The 21,385-nt window shown below is 31.1% G+C and overlaps 1 protein-coding gene across 1 annotated transcript in view; it reads left to right on the top strand.

The window, feature by feature from the left end:
- Nucleotides 1-21,385, top strand: part of LOC126744175 (neural-cadherin-like) — a 50,640-nt gene that overhangs the window by 16,845 nt on the left and 12,410 nt on the right. Inside the window, exons 9-12 of the mRNA XM_050451533.1 lie at nucleotides 3,134-3,502; nucleotides 3,557-3,840; nucleotides 3,892-4,164; nucleotides 4,220-4,411. Coding sequence (XP_050307490.1) covers nucleotides 3,134-3,502; nucleotides 3,557-3,840; nucleotides 3,892-4,164; nucleotides 4,220-4,411 — 1,118 coding nt within the window. The remainder of the gene's footprint in view (nucleotides 1-3,133; nucleotides 3,503-3,556; nucleotides 3,841-3,891; nucleotides 4,165-4,219; nucleotides 4,412-21,385) is intronic.

The following is a 21,385-nucleotide window of genomic DNA, read 5'->3' as shown; positions in this document are numbered from 1 at the left end:
TCGTGATGTAGGTGATGGGAGCAAGCCGCCGGTATAGTGCTGGTATCCGAGATCTTTGTCCAAAATTTTCCATAAAGTGGATGGACATAAGTTCACTTGTTGAGAACGACGACGAATTGACACATTTGGATCATTATCAACACTATGCTGCACAACAGCTATCGCTTGTTGCGTGCACACTGTACGGCGTCTTACGGGATGCGTATTGTCGACTAGAGTAAAAGTATTGCGAAAACGATCAACAGTTTCTCGAATTAATCTCTCTGAAGGACGATTATGAGCACCATAAAACTCACGTAATGCCCGATGTGTTTCTCGAATAGAACCATGTCTTTCAAAATAAATTTGAACAATTTGGAAACGTTGCTCCGGCGTGAGTCTGTTCATCATGAATTGCCAAACCAAACTAATCTAAAAATAACCCAGAACTGTCAGGTCGGCTGTCATAAAAAACAGTGTTGCCAAATGAAAGTTCTCCGCCTCTAAAAAAAAACAACCTTTAGGTGATGGGAGCAAGCCGCTGGTATAGTTAGATCGATTTGGAAAAAAATTAATTACTTGTGAAAAAATTCAATACGGGGGGTTATGCCTGAAAAATGAGTTCCAAACTTTAGAGGTCGAGATCTCGGCTTCGTTGGGCACTATCGGGAAGATTGCAATGGTTTTAACTTAGTTTCATCCTTCTAAATCCAACGAGACTAGTAAGGTCGCAGCTATCATATAAGTCGAGATCTCGCATTTTAGGGACAATTTTTGGACTTAAAAACGAGGTCAACTGTTGACTTTTTTCGAATTTTGGAAGTTCTTCCATTCCCTTAGTTCTGCTCGTATCTCGGTATAACCACGTGTTTTCGTGATGTAGTTGATGGGAGCAAGTCGCTGGTATAGTTTTTGATACCCGAAAAATGAAAAATCCCAGACTTTGGAGGTCGATATCGCTCCTACGGGCACTATCGGGAAAATTCCTACAGTTTTGACTTAATTTCGTTCTTTGGAATTCAACGAGGGCATCCGCAAGCGTATAGCGGTCTTACTAACCGAGATCTCGCATTTTTTAGGCCCATTTTTGGTCTCAAAAACGAGGTCGAAAAATGACTTTTTTGCGAATTTTCAAAGTGCTCTTATTGCTTTAGTTCTGCTTGAATCCCGTTATAACTCGGCGTTTTCGTGATTTAGGTGATGGGAGCAAGCCGCTGGTATAGTTAGTTCGATCTCGAGAAAAGTCAATTTTTTGTCAAAATATTCGGGGGGTATACCCGAAAAATTTAAGATTCAAAGCTTTAACCATATCCTTGTATGGATGCAGGGAACAGCAAAATTCAAAACTGATAAAAGATCTGAAGCATCAATTTGATTGTTGCATATTTTAATTAAAAATATGCAACAATAAACTCCCATAAGCAGCAGATTGATGAAGAGACAGTGTATTAAATTTTAAACTCAATCACTTCTAACCAAATTATCTTTCAGGGTCTTTTCATGTCCTGAAACTAACATATTTGTAGAATTTTTAATTAACTAATACGAACTTAATAATATGCATTGCGTAATTAGGAAACCATACTGAAGATACATACAGTAGACGTAATTTATTTTGTGAGTTTAACAAAATTGTTCTGCTTGAAGTATTAGAGAATAATTCTGGTAATCTTATAGTGAAGCTTGGGGTCTTTAAAAGAAGGTCTTATGGTGGTATCTATATGAGCATTGAAGGTAAACTTTTCATTAACACAGACCCGAGGTCATGCACAGAGTCAAGTGTGGCATAATTTATTACGTAATTAAAGTCAATCTCATTTTTGAGCAAAGAAATTAAAATTTTTTTTATATTTCTAAAGGTTAAGCGAGAATCTGTTAACTTCACACTATTTATAAACCCCATCAAGATCGGTTTGCATCTTCCTACAGTCATGACTATTTTTAACAAGACAAAAGTTATTGTTAAACAGACTTTTACTACCAAATACTCGTGGAAATATTATTGATAAACATCAGAAACCAAAATGAAGCAGGATTGCTCCTCTAAGGTGCTCCACTTGAAATAATGTAGGTAGATGATCTAAACCCATTGTACTCCTTAAATTGTGATCTACCTAATAGGTAGGAAATCAAAAAATGTACTAGATATTTATGAAAGCCCATTTGATAAAGTTTTTTAGAAAGAATTTCATAGTCAGAACTATCAAAGGCCTCAGCAAAATCTGTGTGAATTACATCAAGTTGATATAGGAATTTTGTATATTACTTGTTTAATGGCATTCACTATAGATCAATTCTGACTATTTAGTTGACCTGCATTTTCAAGTTTTATTTGAATCCTTGTAGTAATGGTCGATTCTGGAATCTTTCTTAGAACATATCGGTGGTGATATTTTCTCTCGGCCTATTTACTTTGTCAATATAACTATTAGTTTCTTAGTTGCGGAGAAAACATCAGCACAAATGGTCTTCAGACAGGTTGTAAATAGACTACGAAAGCTACATTAGATTATAAAATGTACATCAGACAATGGAATCTCTTCCATAGCCCAGGAACTTTGCCTAGTCTTATATTCTTATTAACGTGTTCTCGCTCCATTTTTGACACTTCGTCGACTACTTGCCTTGTTTGCTTTAATGTTATTTGCAGAAAAATGCACTTTACTGTTATTTTGAATCACATTTTGAAGATTTTTTTTTAACTTAGTTTCGGTGCTTAGTAATCCATGTACTATAGTCTTCTTATTGCTTATTTGTTTTTTACCAGTTGTTTTCTTGTTTCATTGTATTTTTATAGGCTTGATGCTACATATCTATTTTAAATACTGCATGTATGCCTTTGCAGAGTAAAACGGTAACCTTTTTGGTGTAAAACTCCTACATTAAACCAATCCAATACAACTCATTATAATTAATTATGTATTCATACCCAAGTCAAGTCAAAACAAATCAACCCAACCCAAACCTATAAGTCTTTGAAGTAATTAACAGATATCTACAAGTTTTACTTTAGTGTATAAATAGGCTATTTAACAGTTCTGAGAAACCTGAAAAAAAAGCCTGATCAACAATGTCATTCTAATCTCGAATTATGTTTTTAAATGCTACTTAATTTTTAATACCCATTTTAAAATTTTACTTATCTTTTCTTAAGGTACATCTATCTTAAAAGTAAAAGCCATGGACTCCGACTCTGGCACCAATGCCGAAATCGAATACCTCGTATCAGACGATCACTTCAGTGTTGATCCAAGCGGCATAATTAGCAACAACAAGCAGCTTGATGCAGATAACAATAACGCTTATTATGAATTCGTCGTCACGGCCAAAGATAAAGGAGAACCACCCAAAACCGGTACCGCCACCGTGAGAGTCTACACTAAAAATAAAAATGATGAGGAGCCAAAGTTCTCTCAACAAGTCTACACGCCCAATGTAGACGAGAATGCTGGACCGAACACCTTGGTTACTACTGTGGTTGCTTCTGACAAAGATGGCGATAATGTACGATTTGGGTTTGTTGGTAAGTATTACATACTTAGTTCAACCTCATAAGTTAAGTCAATGACTATTACAGGTGGTGGTACAAGTTCTGGTCAATTTGTAATCGAAGAAATCACTGGAGTAATACGTCTACACTCTAAGCCGATATCATTAGACAGAGATAAATATGAACTGAATGTGACTGCCATGGATGACGGAGCCTGTTGCATCAATGGAGATATCACCATTCATACCAGCACTGCTGTTGTTGTAGTTTTTATCACAGACGTTAATGATAATAAACCCATTTTTAAGGACTGTGGTACTTATTATCCGAAAGTTGAAGAGGGTGCACCCAACGGATCACCTGTGATCAAGGTAAGAGATCCTAGGTAAATAGGTTAAGGATTTTACCATTTTTTGTCAAAGGTTCATGCAACCGACGAGGATAAAGGAGTAAACGGTCAAGTTAAATACTCCATAGTGCAGCAGCCCAACCAAAAAGGCACCAAATTCACTGTAGATGAAGAAACTGGAGAAGTGTCCACTAATAAGGTGTTTGATCGTGAAGGTGATGATGGAAAATTTGTCTCAGTAACAGTCAAAGCAACCGATCAAGGGGAGCCAAGTCTGGAGGGCGTGTGTTCCTTTACTGTTGAGATCACTGATGTTAATGATAATCCACCTTTGTTTGACAGACAGGTAAGCAAGACATTTTTGAAATATTGCCAATTTACTAACATAATCTATTTACAAGAAATATGTGGAAAATGTTAAACAAGACGCCAGTATAGGAACAAACATTCTGCGTGTATCGGCGTCTGATGAGGATGCAGATAATAATGGGGCTATCGTTTACACATTAAATGCAGGATCTAATCCAGCTGATTTGGATTATTTTGAAATTCAGCCAGAAAGTGGCTGGATAGTATTGAGAAAACCGTTGGACGTAAGTATTTCTCGAGAACTTGAGGCGTGTGTTTAAAATTTGTTGTAATATTTGAGCAATTTTATAAGTTTTAACTTTAATTTAAGTAACCGAAATTGATCGACTAATAGTAAGAGTAATTGCTCTTATATGGCAACATTTATTGAAATCTTTTAGAATTTCACCCCTTATGCTAATCAGTATATGTCTTATTACCCAAACTAACTAATAATCTTTTTTAGCCTAAAAATATTGTGAATATAACATCCTTGACAACCTTATCTCATACAGGGGGCGTCTCATGTTAATTCGTTATTGAAATAAGCGACTTTGTACATAATAAATTCTATATGAGAGTATTTCAATAATACCCCCGTATCTTTGAGTCCAAAATTCGAGTGAGTCGGTGAGTGAATGTGAGTCCCAAAGAACAAAAAAAAATCTGTAGGGGGCCTTTTTTAAAAGAAATTTAAAACAAATGTCCGGAAAACTGTTAGGTACTGAGTGGACATACTTTTCACTTGGGGACGTTTTATCGCAAAACGATAAAACGTCTCCAAAACCAGCTTTTTTAGTTGATGATTTTGAGCGCACCTTATATTTGAGTTGCACAAATCGGCCTGGTGAAGAAATTTTGAAAATTTATTTAAGAAATTCCAGGTCGAGAGCACCGTTTCTCTTTTCCAGTTTTATTCGATTAGTTGGTTTATACGGCACACCTTGCATACAATTTACAAAGTACCAGTACTTTTTTCAAACGGTTTATCTGATTTTTTTGTACCTGTGTTTTTGATGTTTGTTTTTTTCTTTGGTTTTTTTTTTGGAGGAATAAGGCTAAGTTTAAAAGGGATCTATAAGCAATATTTAAAAATGTTTTTTATTGGGCAATTTCTAATACTATTAATATTAATAAATAAAATTTGAACTCCTACCAAAATAAGATTTCATTCACACTGTTCTTGAACCTTCAGATTATTTACAGTCTCTACAATTACAACAAACTACATTTTCTAACAATTCTCTATCTAGAATGTCTAAATTTGTAACTAACGGCTCAGATAAAATAAAATGATCTAATTAAACCTAATTTATCAAATAATTTTTTTATTAGTGTTTAAAATAATTGTTGCACTTCCCCATCTTCTTCTTTGATTGCTTTATATAATATTTGATATGACTTAACATAAAAAGATTATCAAAGGTTTTAATAATATCTAAATGAAACAAAAAATGGATTATCACGATCGATTCGTGCACTTTTTAGTTTTTGGATGCTTTATTAACTTCGTCATTTTTTTTTATCGGGACGAATAGATATAATCTTGGAAAAAAAATTAAATAAAAAGAGAAGTATTTTTATACATTATTTTAAAAAGCTACAGTGAGTAGATATAAAAGATCCTTCCATTCTTCTAAAGTATTTGAGTTTTGGAGTCCATCAGATATTTTAAAAGCAAGAACTAATATTCTTTACTTTAAATTACCCATATTTTATTTAAAAAATGACAAGTCGAAATATAAAACGTAAAATACGCTATTGAATCATCCTAATTTCGCGATACACGCGCACCCATCTTTAGTCATTTGTGTAATAACATAAATTGAAACTTAAAACAACAGTTGTTGAAAAGTCTTAAGCAAGAGGCGTGTGACAATCAGAAATTACTTGCAAGTCGTCAAACTTGATTTATTTAGATGAAAATCTACTAAACTAATACTACTATCTACTATACTACTCCAAAACTAAATGTTCCAATCATTAATTCAAACAATAATTCATTCTAAATACCCACAGAATTTTCTAATAAAATCTTATAGGAATTTGAGAAGTTAGAGGAACAATTTTTATTTTTTTGCAACCGACATATGCTGTGTTCCCGGTTTGACTCCTGGCAACTGATTAGATCCTAGTTTCACACGCATTGTCAACAGACATGCGTCGAAACGAATTGAGTTTCACGGTTTGGAAGTAGTTTTTAATTGAACAGAACAATTGCTGCGCATTAGCGCCGTAAGGGTACACCACTAGCCATGCTTCATTAGGGTATAGTGCATCAAATAATGAACATAGAATATTTGATTAGTGAAACTCCTGAAATATTAAAACCAGTATATTGGGCAATTTATTTGCATAAAATGTGTTATATTTACTTAGTAATCTTTTAACACGTTGACTTCCATGATTTAAGTAATAAGATTAAAGTGTCACCACATTAAAGTAAAAATTCTGACCGTGTGAATCTGTATTGGTCTGACACCACCATGGTCTCACGTAGAAAAATTCAATTAAAGTCAAAGCTACAGTTTTTAATGGTGTTTAATTGTGAGTATTTGAATTACAAGCAAAAACTTAATTTTATACTTCGAGAGATCGGTCAAGATCTTGCAAAAAATATTGCTTAACAATAATTTGTAGAAGTATGATCTGGTCTTTGATGAGTCTTTCAGTTATGTTTTTCTGAAGCTCGTTATGGATATTTTATATAATACTAATTTTTCTCTATCATTTTAAACTCTTCCACAGAGATGTGTATAGCTTTTTAATTGGTTACTTACATCTACGTATAATTTATACTTATTATGTTCGATTATTGCTCTGGGTTTTGAATTTGTTTGTTTCGTTTTTTTATGACAGTCATTTTATTGTACTATAGTTATCTTATCATTCTTCTGCTGCATATTTACCAACACTTAGGTGTCTTTTCCATCTACCCTTTTATGATTATATTTTTAATTTGATCTCAAAGTACCCATCAAATTCGTTTTATGTTGCAGAAGGAGAATCGATAGAGAAACAGACATATCATACTTGTTCATACATCGAGTAAGTCCATCATCATCACCAGAAGTGCTTCATCAAATCTATGGCAATTTTCAGTATATAATAACAGTTGTCTCTTCTTGGCGAAAAACAAAGAAAAACACAAAGTCACGGTCTCACTTTCTTTGTTTTTCATCAATTTTGTATGTTGGTCTCTTAGAGAATAAAGGATGAGATTTTTGGAGTATTCTCTTCTGTTCTTTTCCATAATAAACCTTGAATTTGAATGTCTACCTTTCCTTGATACATTATTTGAACATCTTGATTCCAAACTTATGACGCTTGTTGGAAATATATTTCCACGGAAAGGCACTAGAGTCTCATTAATACAGTATAACACAAAGATTTCAATTGGGACTTTGTATATACATTTACTCAATACATTATTTTGCGTTACAATTAGTTTCCACAACATAAAAAAGAGTATATTCGATTATATTCAAATTCGTGAAAAATGTTTCATTTCTGTCTGAAGAATACTATGGTCTATTGAGACCCTTAAGAACGAAATGAGCCGAGCATATTAATTCTCGAGAGAGACATTTAAATTTGAAACTTCCATTTGTCATACCAAGTTCATCATTCAAAAAACTGTTATAAAAATCAAATGGAGTTTTGTCATAATATGATATTCCGTATAGAGTTTTGTCATATTAGGAGCTTCATGATAATTAACCTGAGGTGAGCATACTAAACTCATTGATGTCGATGGTTTCCACTCTAGCTTAGTAGTGGATAATTTTCGATTTGGTTGAGTTTGGTGATTAGTCTTATCATCGTTAATTTTTCATATCACATCTTCAGTTGTTTGCTGTATACTAGCACTACTAGTAGAGTCAAAGTTTTGCACAACAGCTTCCGATGCTGAAGGTTGATTTTCATCAACAAACTTAGGTACACTAGCTTTTACACAGTACATAGTATACGGTTTTTGAAGTAGATGGCTTGTTTTTATCCTAAACGAATATTGGGTTTCCTGATTTTTTGCTTATTAATTTTTTCTTTGGTTTTACAAGTCCTGAATTCGAATCGGAGTCAGACGTATGTAACAAATTATTCACACTTGAATGATTGCTGGTTATGACGATAATCTGGTCATAACCAGTTGCGTGATACTAATGTGTCACTACAAAAAAAGGTTTTAATTTTATGCTTATATCGCTTGTATTCTCGATTATTTTTAATAAAATATTACAAGAATTAACCTGCGGCCCGTAGGGTGCTTCTTTTCAGTCTATGATGGCAGTCAACCTGTTAAAATTAAAACGAATATTCCAGGATTATTAATGGCAGAATAAATATTATTTTGAAAAAAATAGATTGACCCACAAATAAAATTACTTTTTTGCTTTAAAAAAATTAAGTTATAGTTTTTTTGGCTCAAATATCTTCAATAAAATGTATACCTAAAGTCCACAGTTATCAAATGAAACACGGCCGAGCATTATTGTTGAAGGGCGCACTTTATCTCTGAGAATTTTTATGAACAGGGCTAAATTCCATTTATTCGTATTTTTTTATGTTGGCTGGTGGTTTTTTTTATAGAAATTATATAACAATTGTAAAAAAAAACAGACATTGTTAGGTGTACGAGGAAAGTTGCGGTTTTCACAATAGTGAGGTTAACGAAACGACGAGAAAAAATAGAAATTTTGTGCATGGTTGGATTAGGTGATAGAACACGTACTTAAAGTGAAGCTGCTTAATTATTCAGTGAAATCCATCCTGATCTTTCTTCGATATGTTAAAAGGCTAAATTTATAGAATTCGAACATGGTAGAGGTCTGCCGAAATCTGATCATCCTGCACGAGATAAAAATGAACAACTTGACGTTTTGCTTTTTTTGACAGAAAATCTATGCACTCCTCTGTCGCAGATTGAGGATAATTTATACATGGTGAAATCTGAAGTTCACCGAATAGTACAAAAAGCACAAGTTATTTCAGTCTTGTAAATGCTTGCAAAACATGTACAATTTAAATAATAAAATAAAGCCACGTTCCGTTTAAATAATTGTTGACATTGGGCAACAGAAAATCCACATTGGATGATGGAGGTGAACAACCAGTACCCTCAAAAACTAAATGTGTTATGGAATAGTGCGCGGAAGAGTAATAGGTCCATTTTTCTTTAAACAGATTCTAACAGGACAAGTGTATCTCGATTTTCTTCAATTTAAATTAGTTCCAGCATTAATAGCTTTATTTCCAAATCCATTGGACCTAGATTACCTTGATAAAAAACTAATTTTCTAGCAAGATGGCACTTCTTGCACTATACTACCACTATACGTACATTTTTGGATGAAACCTTTTCCAATCGGTGGATCTAAAGGAGAGGGCCCATCGAATGGCCTGCTAGTAGATCACCTGACCTAACACCAATGGACTTTTTTTGTAGGAAGAACCTTAAATCGAAGGTATTTGTTTAAAGGTCAAATAATCTAGATGTCTTGAAACAGAGGATTCGCAAAGAAGTGCGTGTCGTAGCTCGAGAAACGATTGGAAATATGCAACGAGATAATAAACATTGATTGTCTTAGCTTACAATATTGTCAAGCCGTAAATAGCAACCGTTTTGAACATTTAATTATATTTTTGTTCTTTTTTTATTTATCACATAAATCGTGTTTTTTTCGATAACTGTTGGCTTTAGGTATAGGACATAATGCATGAAACATACGTAGAACTTCACGCGAAATTCAAAAAAAAAAAATAAAAAGATGCTTCCTTTTGAAAAAATAAAGTTGATGGTCCAAATTTATTTTTGAGCAACTCTGTATATACGAACTTTACGTACAAAAAAACGTAACTTGAAATAAAAATCGATAGGTCCGAGCGTTTTTGCAAAAAACCCATGTCCTAATTTTAAATGAATTTAAACATAACTTTTGAGACGCACTGTATAAACTAAATAGGGTAAACAAATTATATTCTCTTTAAATTCTTAAAAGATATTTTATATATGCCATATTTTGGTAGGAATTTCGATAAAATTAAAATTCAAAACAAGTTAATATTTATTACTTTAATTATAGAGGGAAAATGAACATTTTTCCAATTTTTCATGATTTTTTTGCTAAGCTAAAATCTGTTAAATCTGTGGGTTAAATAAAATATTTTTAAATTAGCTAATTTTTTCTATATAACTATTGTTGCATTAAGTTTTTTGGAAATATTCAATAAATATATACTTAGTAAGTATTTAAACCTGATACATACTTTTTAGATAATAATTTTCAAAACTATATGCTTTTTATATGACCAATATAGAGAAAAACTACAGCAAATAAATTATATTAAATGCTTGTTTTAAAAATAGTTTCTTATGCTTTAAAACAATTAAAAAAAATATTGTTTGTTCTATAAAATTTGATAGAAGAATAAAACAGAATTTTAGCAATACAAAAGATCTTTTTAATACAAAGAGAATAAAGAACCAATCTCTCAAGCTGAATCCCTTTTAAACCGAACCCCTTATACGCCTCCATTTATTTTTCTCTTTTTTGGAGTAGCAAGGAGCGCTGTCCTTAAACATTTTTTTCTTTTCTTTTTTTTTCATCTATAGCCAGGTACTACCTACAATTTTTTTAAATGAAATTTTGCCCGCCACGGTGATTTTTGTCTGTGTGATTTTTTTGGTATTTTTGAGAGTGATGATTTTTGCAGGTGCCACACGTGTTTTTGCGACGCCAACAAAGCGAGCAACTGATTTTTTTTACCTCGCTCTGTTGCACCTCAGGGGTGGTAAAATGTTTTTCGTTGAAGAAAAAATTGATTTTTACCATCCCAACCCCTAATCAAACATTGTGACATTTTTGTACTGTGTATGGGGCGGCTTTTCCGGAAACAAAACGAATCGCGTGTTTTTCCGATTTTTTTTTTGGAACTAAAAGAGAGAAAAAACGACGAGAAGTACTTTTTGCACGTCCTTGCTCCCTTATACTTGCCCTCAAGTTATTTTTATTTTCATTTTCTTATGTTGTCTGTCTACTTCTGCATGCGATTTGCCTGCTTAATTATTTTTTGTTTTGGTTGGGTTATTTTTATATTAAGGACTCAGTACTACTAAAAATCTAATTATCTAAAATATTAAAGGTGGTACTGGCTCCTTTTGAACTATATTATGTTAATTTTGATTTTTATTTATATGCACTGTTCTGTTGTTCACTTAAAAACCACCGACCATAAAAAAATAATGGAAAATTAGGGATGTTACCCCGTAAGTAATAAGAAAGTCAATATAATTTGATCAATAGTAGAGCTACTGTTGATTGAGCTATATTTCGTGCTAGAATTCTTGTTGTTGCTTCAATCATTCCGACTGTGTTTTGGGATAGGTTTGCGATAAATATTTTATAAGATGCACCTTTATTTTTTTTATTTCAATTTTTTATTATTTTATTGTTGAATAGTATTTACATGCTTTGAACGAGAGATTCATGTATATAAGGGATGAGCAGATTATTATTATAATATAAAATTATTTTTCAGGTAATTTCCAAATTTTTGTGCCATATGTATGAAATTTTGTATTTGTTTTTTTATGTATTTGATTATTCTAGATTGGAGTTGGGTAAGTTATTTAGGGTGAATGATTGTAAATACTATGCAACGAATTTTTTTATGAACTCTGTGGGCCAATTTATGAATACCGGGAATAGTGGGAGAGTGTTTACATAAGAAGGAAAAAATCGGTAATTTTTGTAAAATTCTTTATCAAAATTGGCAATAAATATAAGAGTAGAAAATACTTAAAATTGTTTAATTACTTCTCTTAATTTATCTATTTGTAACTAATTTCTTTTTTAAATAAATTTTCTTTTATTACCAAATTTTTTAAATACTTTAAATAATTCATTTTTTATTGAAATATTATGGGTGAGTTATAAGTAAAATATCAATACAATATTATGATAAACTTTATAGTCAAGGACTATTAGAGGAAAGAAGACCAATCTCCCAAAATTCTCATCTGGTTAATTTTTTTACCAGATTTCTTTTGATATTAAAAAGCATCCCTCAAAAGTCTCCACGACTCCAAGTGGCGCTTTTTCATAGGGGTCAAAGGTCCAAAAAAACACATTTTTTACAATTATTGAAATTATCGATCCTAGGATGTAATGAGCTATTACCTTTTTTTCAGTATGAAATTCTCCATAAAAAAGGTCCTATACATTTTTTCATAAAGGTCCATTTTTAAAAGAAATTTCATTTTCAATGTTAGATATGCATACGTGACTATAGAGGTTAAGTACCAGACGCGTTTTTTAATGTGGTCTTCCTAATAGGCGTAATCTACAGACCTACAATGAAAAAATTACGTAAGTGGGACTTTTTTACTTAGTTATTAATGTGACATGATGTGGTCAATCTTCCAAGTCTTCGCCAACCTCAAGAATTGGACACAGAAAATTTATTAGACCTAAATTCACATAAAATTAATAATTTTTTTGGACTCTTTAATGTCTAATTTAATGTTTAGAGTGTGTGAAAAGTGTAGGCCAACTTTTCTACATCTATACACTTTCCTATATCCATTTCCTACATGCATAACGTTATTTTAAAGCTTTCAAGACGAACATCAAGTAAATCTGATAAAACGAAGAAAAGATATTTTATCTAATACAAACATGGGGTTAAACTATGAAAATAGTCGTAAATTTTTGTATAATGTTCGTTCTAATAATGCAATTTAAATTATGTGTACTTTAAAAGTTGCAGAAGATTTTTTCAAAGATTTCAAGTCTAAAATCAAGCAAATCTGATAATAAAATGAGAAGATATTATTTACATCTCATATAAAAACAGGATTCGACTACAAATTTTTTCACAAGTTTCTATATAAAGTGAATTCGATTGATCCAATTTGACTGATATATGCTTTAAAAGCTGCAAGGCGTTATTCTAAAGCTTTCAAGATTAGAATCAATCAAATGTGATACTAAGAAGAGAAGATATTATATATCATACAAAAATTCGTGATCAAACAAAAAGGGTTCGACTAAAAAATTCGCCATAAATTTCTGCATAAAGTTTTTTCAATTTTTCATAAATTTGCATATGTCAGTTTTCATCTAATTTATCAGTTAATCTGATAATTAAAAGAAAAGATATTATAACTCATATAACAATGGGGTTCGACTATAAATTTTTTCATACATTCATTTTTATGTAAACTCAGTTCTACTAATCCAATTTGAATGATTAATATCTTTACGATTAAAATGAAGCAAATAATAATTATAACAAAAGATATTACATATCATACAAAAATGGAATTGTACTAAAAAATGTGCCTAAAGTTTCTGCATAAAGTCAGTTTTACTGATGCAATTTATGCAAGTCTTAAAAGTTGCAAAACGCTATTTAAAAGCTCTTGAGATTAAGCTCGAGCTCATCTGATAATTAGTTAGCTGAGAGAGAGAAGTTCAACCACAGAATTTTTGATAAATTTCCAATTGAAATGTTTTGTCTTAAAAGTTGTAGAACGTCCTTTCAAAGCTTTCAAGAATTAAATCTAATAGTTAAAAGAGAAGATATTATGGCTTAAACAAAAATGGAGTTTGACAAAAGAATGTTTAATTAATTTCTATATAAAGTGAGTTCTACTTATTCAATTTGAAAGCTTCATATCTTAAAAAATGCAAAACGTTCTTTAAAAGCTTACAAGGTAAATATTGAATAAGGATTAATATTTGGACTTCATACACAAATGGGGCTCTGACTAGAGGGTTTTACAAATTTGTATATTATGAATTATGGGAAATGTGTGCGGTGTACCAAAAAATGCCCAAAAAAATTTAATATACAAAATATATATTTAATAAATGTACAAGAAACTGTTATAACATTATGGTCCAAATAAAAAAAAATTATCAAAAATCTCTATTAATAACAACAACAACAACAGTTTCTGGTAACGAAACAATAAAAAATAAATATATTTTTTATATATTCTTTTGTTAAATATAATATACAGATTGTGTTATCGTGATCTACGTATTACCCAAAAATGGCAACACCGCTTGATTGCGGCTTGCAGGCGGCTGAATTTTTCGTTTTTATTTTTTAAGCCGGGAGTCAGCAGACCTCACTTTGCTGTGTTACTGCACGTTGCATTAATAATTTTTAAGCGTTATTTTCGTGTTTTTTTCACTATGGCTGCTTATACCCCTTCCGAAAGAGTTCAACTAATTAAATGGTTTTATGGAGGCAATTCGGCAGTACAATGTAGAGATTTGTTTTCAGTGATATTTGAGAATAGACCGATTCCTTGTGCAAAAATGGTTTTAAATATGGTTACCAATTTTAAGACATCTTTTTGTCTTCAAGATTGTAAAAAATGCCACACAAAACGTCAAGAATCACCTGTTGAAGTGGTCCAGGGTATAGAACGGCGAGAAGAAATGGTTTGCAGTACCCTAGAACTTGATTCGACACGGTCCACTAGAAGTGTTGGAGAGGAACTGGGAATGAGCAATAAAACTGTTGCTCGTATCTGGAAAAAATATGGGTAGAAATATTTCAAGTATTCAAAAACTCAGGAAATATTTCCTGAAGACCAGTGGCGAAGAATGGAATTTTGTGAAACCATGATGGAAAAGGCAAATGAAAACGAATATTTTGTTTTCTGGTAAATCTTCTTTTCCATTACATAGCAAATACAATCCTTCCATTTTTGTCATTGGTCTCAGGAAAACGAGCACAGAAGTTTTCAGTTTCGTATCCTCAGAAATTGAATGTTTGGGCAGGTATTTTGGGCGACAATGTTATAGAGCCATTTTTTATTGATGGCACTTTAAACGCCCAAAAGTACCTTGAGTTGTATGTTTAATTTTTTATTAGAATAACGCTTTAATTATTATTATGCAAAACACAGCATATTAAATATTTTAAGATTACAATTCTATGCGGGTTTTACACCTTGTCATGTCTGTAAAACCCGCATTAGAATAAATATTTTAAAAATGCCTGGATTTTCGCGTAATATTTTGGGACATTTTGTCGCCAAACGACGCAACTCCCACGGATGTTTACTAATCCCGTCCTCGGGCCGGCCGGGACGGTGCTCTGTCGCAGGCACTCGTACACGGGCGACGTTGCAAAATTTCGCCTCTATGCGGTTTCCTAAAAGTAACGAACGAAAACACGATCTGTATAAATAAAACTGTCGTCAATACTTTTGGTCCACGGGGGATCAGTTTAGAACGTTTAAGTCCTTTCAGTCGAGCTATAAAAAAATACTTAAAAAAACTACAAATTATTAGGTGTAGTTAGATTTGGTTAGTCGAAGGGCCAAAGTTTATATGCGAAGGAAAGAGAGGATCAGTTGTGAAGGAAAGAAAGAACCATAATATATTTATATTGAGTGATATATACTAAGTGAGTTATGTAGTAAATAATATTTGCAGAAATAACCTTCACAAGAAATTTATATTCAGAAACATACCAAGTTTCACAAATTGCATAGGCCTCCACTACAATATTTAACCAAAACCAAAACTTACCCGTAACCAAAAACTGAATGTTAAAAATATGTCAAAATTTATTAATTTTATCCTAAACAAATAACAAATCCATAAAATAAAATAAAAAATAAAATATAAAATTCCCCTTATGCCTTATACATAAATCTATATTTTAAATTAAATAGATCAACACGATACACCGTGTATAAATCCGATTTTAAATGAATAAAAAGTGCCAGTTTGATTTTGCAATACATAATTTCCTCAATTGATATGCACATATACGGAAAGTCCAACGTTTTGCTGATTAGACGGTACTTTTAGTTGACAGCTTCTGGATAATTTTCATTGAAAATTTAACGAAACTGTAATACCCTTCCAAAACAAAACATGCTAGGTCCATGGAGGTACCTACCGTTGGCGGCCATTTTGGGTTTGTTCACCCTTAAGGTGACGTTACAATATTAAAATAAATTTAAATTAATAATCAAATTTTATAAAAATCAAATAAATTTATATTCTAAAGTAAAACTAAAACTTAATCTATAAAACGATAAAATATTTTTTTTTTTATTTATTTGACCCGATTGAAAATGGCTCTGGATACATATTTCCATCCAGGATTTATGAGGGTATTCAAAAGCCTTCTAGTGGTAATTTTAAAAATATATCAAAAATTTATAAAAAATACTATATTTTAAAAACTTTATTTAAATCTTTTTAAATTTCTACTTAATTCCATTCCTTAATTAACACTAGAAAATCTATTTTAACAATAATATCGTTTTTTTCTCTTTGTCTTTCTCAATATAATATTGCGACTTATCTTATGTAAACACCTCCTACCTATACTACTTTGTGTAGAACACTTATTCAGATCACTTTTCACTTAAGGTAAGTATTGTCAAATAAAATGTAAAAAATAAAATATTTCCGCAAAAATAAACCAAAGCACAGTCCTCATAACTGTCATATTATTCTTTAACAAAAAGAAAAAAGTCGGCCTCATTATTTCATAATTTTATGACATATTTTTCAGTTGTGTGATTGCGTTGTCTTTTCGATTTGTTGTTTTTTTTAATTTTTTTTTGTTTTTTTTTATTAACTGTTCTGGCTTAGGTGTATAATATTTATGCATCAATTTAAGATGCTCCTAAATCCTAAGAAAAACTGGTTGGATAAAATGTGATGTCTAAAACTTGCCAAAACCAGAACACGTTTTTTTTTAAATGCATAATAGGCCAGGAGCTAGGAAAATATGGCTTAATAAAGTAAGGGCTAATTGTTGAAGAGTAGGAATTTTAGTATTTTAGTGTCATATATATATATATATATGTATTTTGTTTATTGTGCTTTAAATCATTCATGTAAAAGTATTTATGGCAAAGTACTACATTTTTAGGAAATAAAGGATTAACACTATTTAATTTTAAATTTTTATATTAACATTACATATATATATAAATAATGCTTTAGAAAAATATAGACAATATATAATAATATTTCTCATAAACATACAAATTTTTAAACATAAATAAATTCAATTTTTTAGTGTTAAGCGATTTTTTTCAAATATTTAACAAGTTTATAATTAAAATTGTAAATTTACATTTCTGGCTGTTAAAGTACATAAAATACAATAAATTGTGTATACAGTTTTACCAAAGTTTTTTAAATTGATATAAATTATCAATATGTGATAAATTTAATTAATTTCTATTATAAATAAAAGTGTTCAACTTGTATCTAATTTCTAATATTTTCCTAAAATGGTCTATCCCATAATTTGTAAAAAAGTGTATTTAATGAAAACTATCGTAATATAAAATGGGAACTTTTTCCTTTTTCTTTACCATATTTAATTCTCAATTTTCTGAAAATTGAATTTTGCTTGAGAAGTTTAGGTCATTTTATATGAAAACTATTATTTCATTATAATCTAAGCTTTCTATTTAGACTTTATTATTTTTAACACATTTCAACTTTCGACTTATGTTGCAATAATCTTAAAATTGTATTTTTCTTAAGCAGCTTAATATAATTGTCACGTAAAATTTTCCTCAAAAATTACTTAATTCACAAACATCCGTAACAATAATCTGGAAAAATTTAACAACAATTTAATAAAAATGTCATTGTACTGACCAATGAGATGGTATTTTTTAAAATAAATTTTAATATAATAATAAACTTAATAATTATCAAACAATATTTTTTATAAATTTAACAAACTTCTAAATTCAATAAAACTGCATCAACAAATTTCGATAAAATTAGGCCATAATCCTGAGCTCCTTGCCTATAACAATATGCAGAAAACCATAATACAGGTCAATTTGTAGATTTACGTTATCTATAGTAGTACCCTTGTTGGTATCATAGGAAATCTACAAATGATCTGTAGAGGTAGACTACAGTGTGGGATATTTAACTGGTTTTAAAATTTCAAAATTTCAAAGTGCATTAATCTATTATGAAAAAAAGCAAATGTTAAAGTCGTTGAAAATAAAACACTTTACGTAGAATATTCTACGGTGGATGACATATTAGACATTTTAGAACGGAAACGCTATTAAAAACTTAAAGTTTAATACTTAAAAAGAGGTTTAAATGAATTATATCTCTTAGGTCGCCTAGATCCATAGGTTGTTAAAGTGACTATTTAACCTTCCTGACCACATTTCTTAGTGAAGTATTTTAACCTCACATTTTCAGAGAGAATCAGCTAAGGGTTATGTTTCTTTACATTTTAATTTATATTGATACTCCTGCTTTATATCTGCTTTCAAACTTTCTAAATTTGCTAACTCGATTAAAAAAATCACATACATATAAAGAACCTGAATGTTAATATTGTTTCTGATCATTTTAAGATGAGGAGCTCTAATCCTCATTTAGATTGTGCAAACTTGACACTTAAATGCTAGGCATATATTGACTGTATTGTTGCGACATGTCCTATTTCAAGAAGCTGCAATGATTGATTAACCAATTTTTTGCTTCATAAATCATGCAATTAGTCCAGCTGAGAAGCTTCTGATTATAATTTTCGTTATGAAGGTTTCCTTAAAATAATAAACTTTTTGGTATATATAGAACTACTAGATATTTTATCGACAGTTCAAAGAATTGCTTGTAGTATATTAGAAATATCAGTAGATTTCCTTGGACAAGCCAAAGGAGAAAAACATAATTAGAATAGTTCATGTTTATTAAGTGCCTTTTTTGTCTGTTGTGTTTTCCGATTCACATATAGTTTTCAGCCTGTAGTGTTTTAAATGGTCTGTTTGTACTTAAATAGAATAAAACAGTAAGTTTCTCTCAAGCCTGTACTTTTTCTTCCAATTGACTGTATTTGTATTTTTATTCAATAAATTTTCTGAATTTAGAAAATCGCAGTCAAAAAATTTGTTTCTTTTCAATTTTTTTTTTAATTAAAGATACTTTGAGGAATGATAAAACTTGATCTTTGTAGGTTTTAAGAATAAATTAACTTATTTAAAGAATAAAGACCGAAGATCACGTACTCACTGTCAGAAGAAGCTACAGACCTACCCATAGTAATCCACGAGGTAGAAATAGCAATAAAACAAATCAACAAGAAAAAAGCAGTGAATCCAGACAACCAGAAGGAATTGCTTAGATTACCAACATCTTCGACAGAATCCATAACTCTGGATATATTTCCAAACAATCGCCACAATCAGAATTTATAGCGTTACCCAAAAAACCTGGAGCAAAGAACTCCGAGGAATATCGGATCATCAGTCTGATGAGTCATATGCTAAAATTGTTTCTTAAAATCATCTATAGACGAATTTATAACAAATGTGAAGAACAGATATGCGGAAACCAATTTGGTTTTATAAACGCAGTTAGAACCAGAGAGGCACTCTTTGGAATTCTTATACAGAGATGCAGAGACGTCAACTGTGATGTATTTGCATATCTAAGTGATTCGGAAAAAGCATTTGATTACGTTAAATATCTTGGAACAGGCCGGCTTGGACAGGCTAATCCACAAACTCAACTCAATACTTTGCAAGGGGTTTTGAGATATTTCTTGAGCAGACGTGGTTAAAATCCAGCTCAAATCGGCAATGTCTCCCAGAATCCTCAAAGGGCTATAGTGGGTTGGAACTCCGACAAACTGGTACCAGTGATTCTATTATTGAATCAGGTCTAATCTATCCCTAAAGTTCTGTAAATAATATTCTGTTATAAAGCATATTTTCGGTATACTGCCGTGCTTAGCAAGAACGCCATGCATAAAAAAATTACTTTTTAACATATTCCTGCTTCACTTTATGTTTTATGTATATTAAACTTAATAACGTACCTATGTTGCCGTAACTAACACAAATTTTAATACATACTTAATAAAACATCTACGCACAACTACCGGTCAGATACTTCGTTGTTGCCAAGTCCATAAAAATTGCTGCGTTCCTCTACATCATGCCTTATCTGTTACAACGTCCTCGCTCAGTTGTTTATTTTGGTTGGTGCAGATTTAGAAATGATTTCTTCAGTAATTTTTAATTATGTCGAAAAGAGCGTAACTCATTTTGGAATTAGCTAAAAATTCTACACATAGTAACGATGCACCAAATATTTGTATAAATATTAGCTAAGAAGATGCCAAGGAAAGAAGAAATTCTAGTTAAAATTATATAGAGTGTAGTAGTTTATGTCGGTTTTTCAAATTAATTTTAGATATGCGAAACATTAAATTAATCTGAATTTGATGACGTATTACAATATCACGCTCTCTTTTCATGTCAAATGAATTCGAATGTTCAATGTTTGTTGCAGAAAGTTCGAAAATCAATTAGGGTTGAAGGTAAGTGTAGATATATTCGCAACCTCCTCAGCGATATTTGATATCCATATCCAAGATCAAATCGCTATATGATATTGGTATATGTTGATTTTTTTTTTAAATTATTAATGTTAAGGTGACATATATTATATATCGAAGGTAAAAGCACAAATATATATTTTGTTAGACCTGGCTGTGAAGAATGTGACTCCTGTAAACGTATAAAACATGAACCTAATGAAAATAATCTTCAACCTAAAGGTAAAACATACACAACTGGTAACATAATTTTGACTTGGCTAAATAATCATGATGTATCGCAGAATTCTCAAGATCATATGAACGGTCACAGTAAAAAACGAAAAAGTGTTTAAGAATGATAACACTATTAAAAAAAACCGCATACTTACGCCATCTTATGCACAATGAAAATCAGAACTTTCTACAATTAATTATGAAAGGAAAGATTGAAAGTAGAAGAGGAAATGGGAAAGAAAGGGAAAAGAATATGCCATGGTTTCGAAATATAAGTTAATGGACAGGTTTGCACAACATCCAGACTCTCATTCACATGGCTAGAGATAAAGTGGCAATAAAAAATGTGGCCAGACCAAGAAGAAGAAAAAATATCGAGAAAGGTTACAATAACCTGGTTAAACTTTTTTGGTACTTAGAGATCAAGATGTTACAAGTGTATTTTATGCATTTGAAAAAAAATCAAAGAGGCTTAGAATGAATTACTATTTGGCTTGATAACTGCTCAAGTCAAAACAAAAATTTATGCCTATTAAGTTTCTATGGTTATATAATAAGTTTAAGTGAAATTAAAAAAATAATGATTGAATTCCTTTCCGGATTTTGTTAATGCTGTAGCTCAAGCA

Source organism: Anthonomus grandis, chromosome 13 (assembly GCF_022605725.1).
Source record: "Anthonomus grandis grandis chromosome 13, icAntGran1.3, whole genome shotgun sequence".
Lineage (NCBI taxonomy): Eukaryota > Metazoa > Arthropoda > Insecta > Coleoptera > Curculionidae > Anthonomus > Anthonomus grandis.
This window is presented reverse-complemented; position numbering and strand designations above follow the sequence as displayed.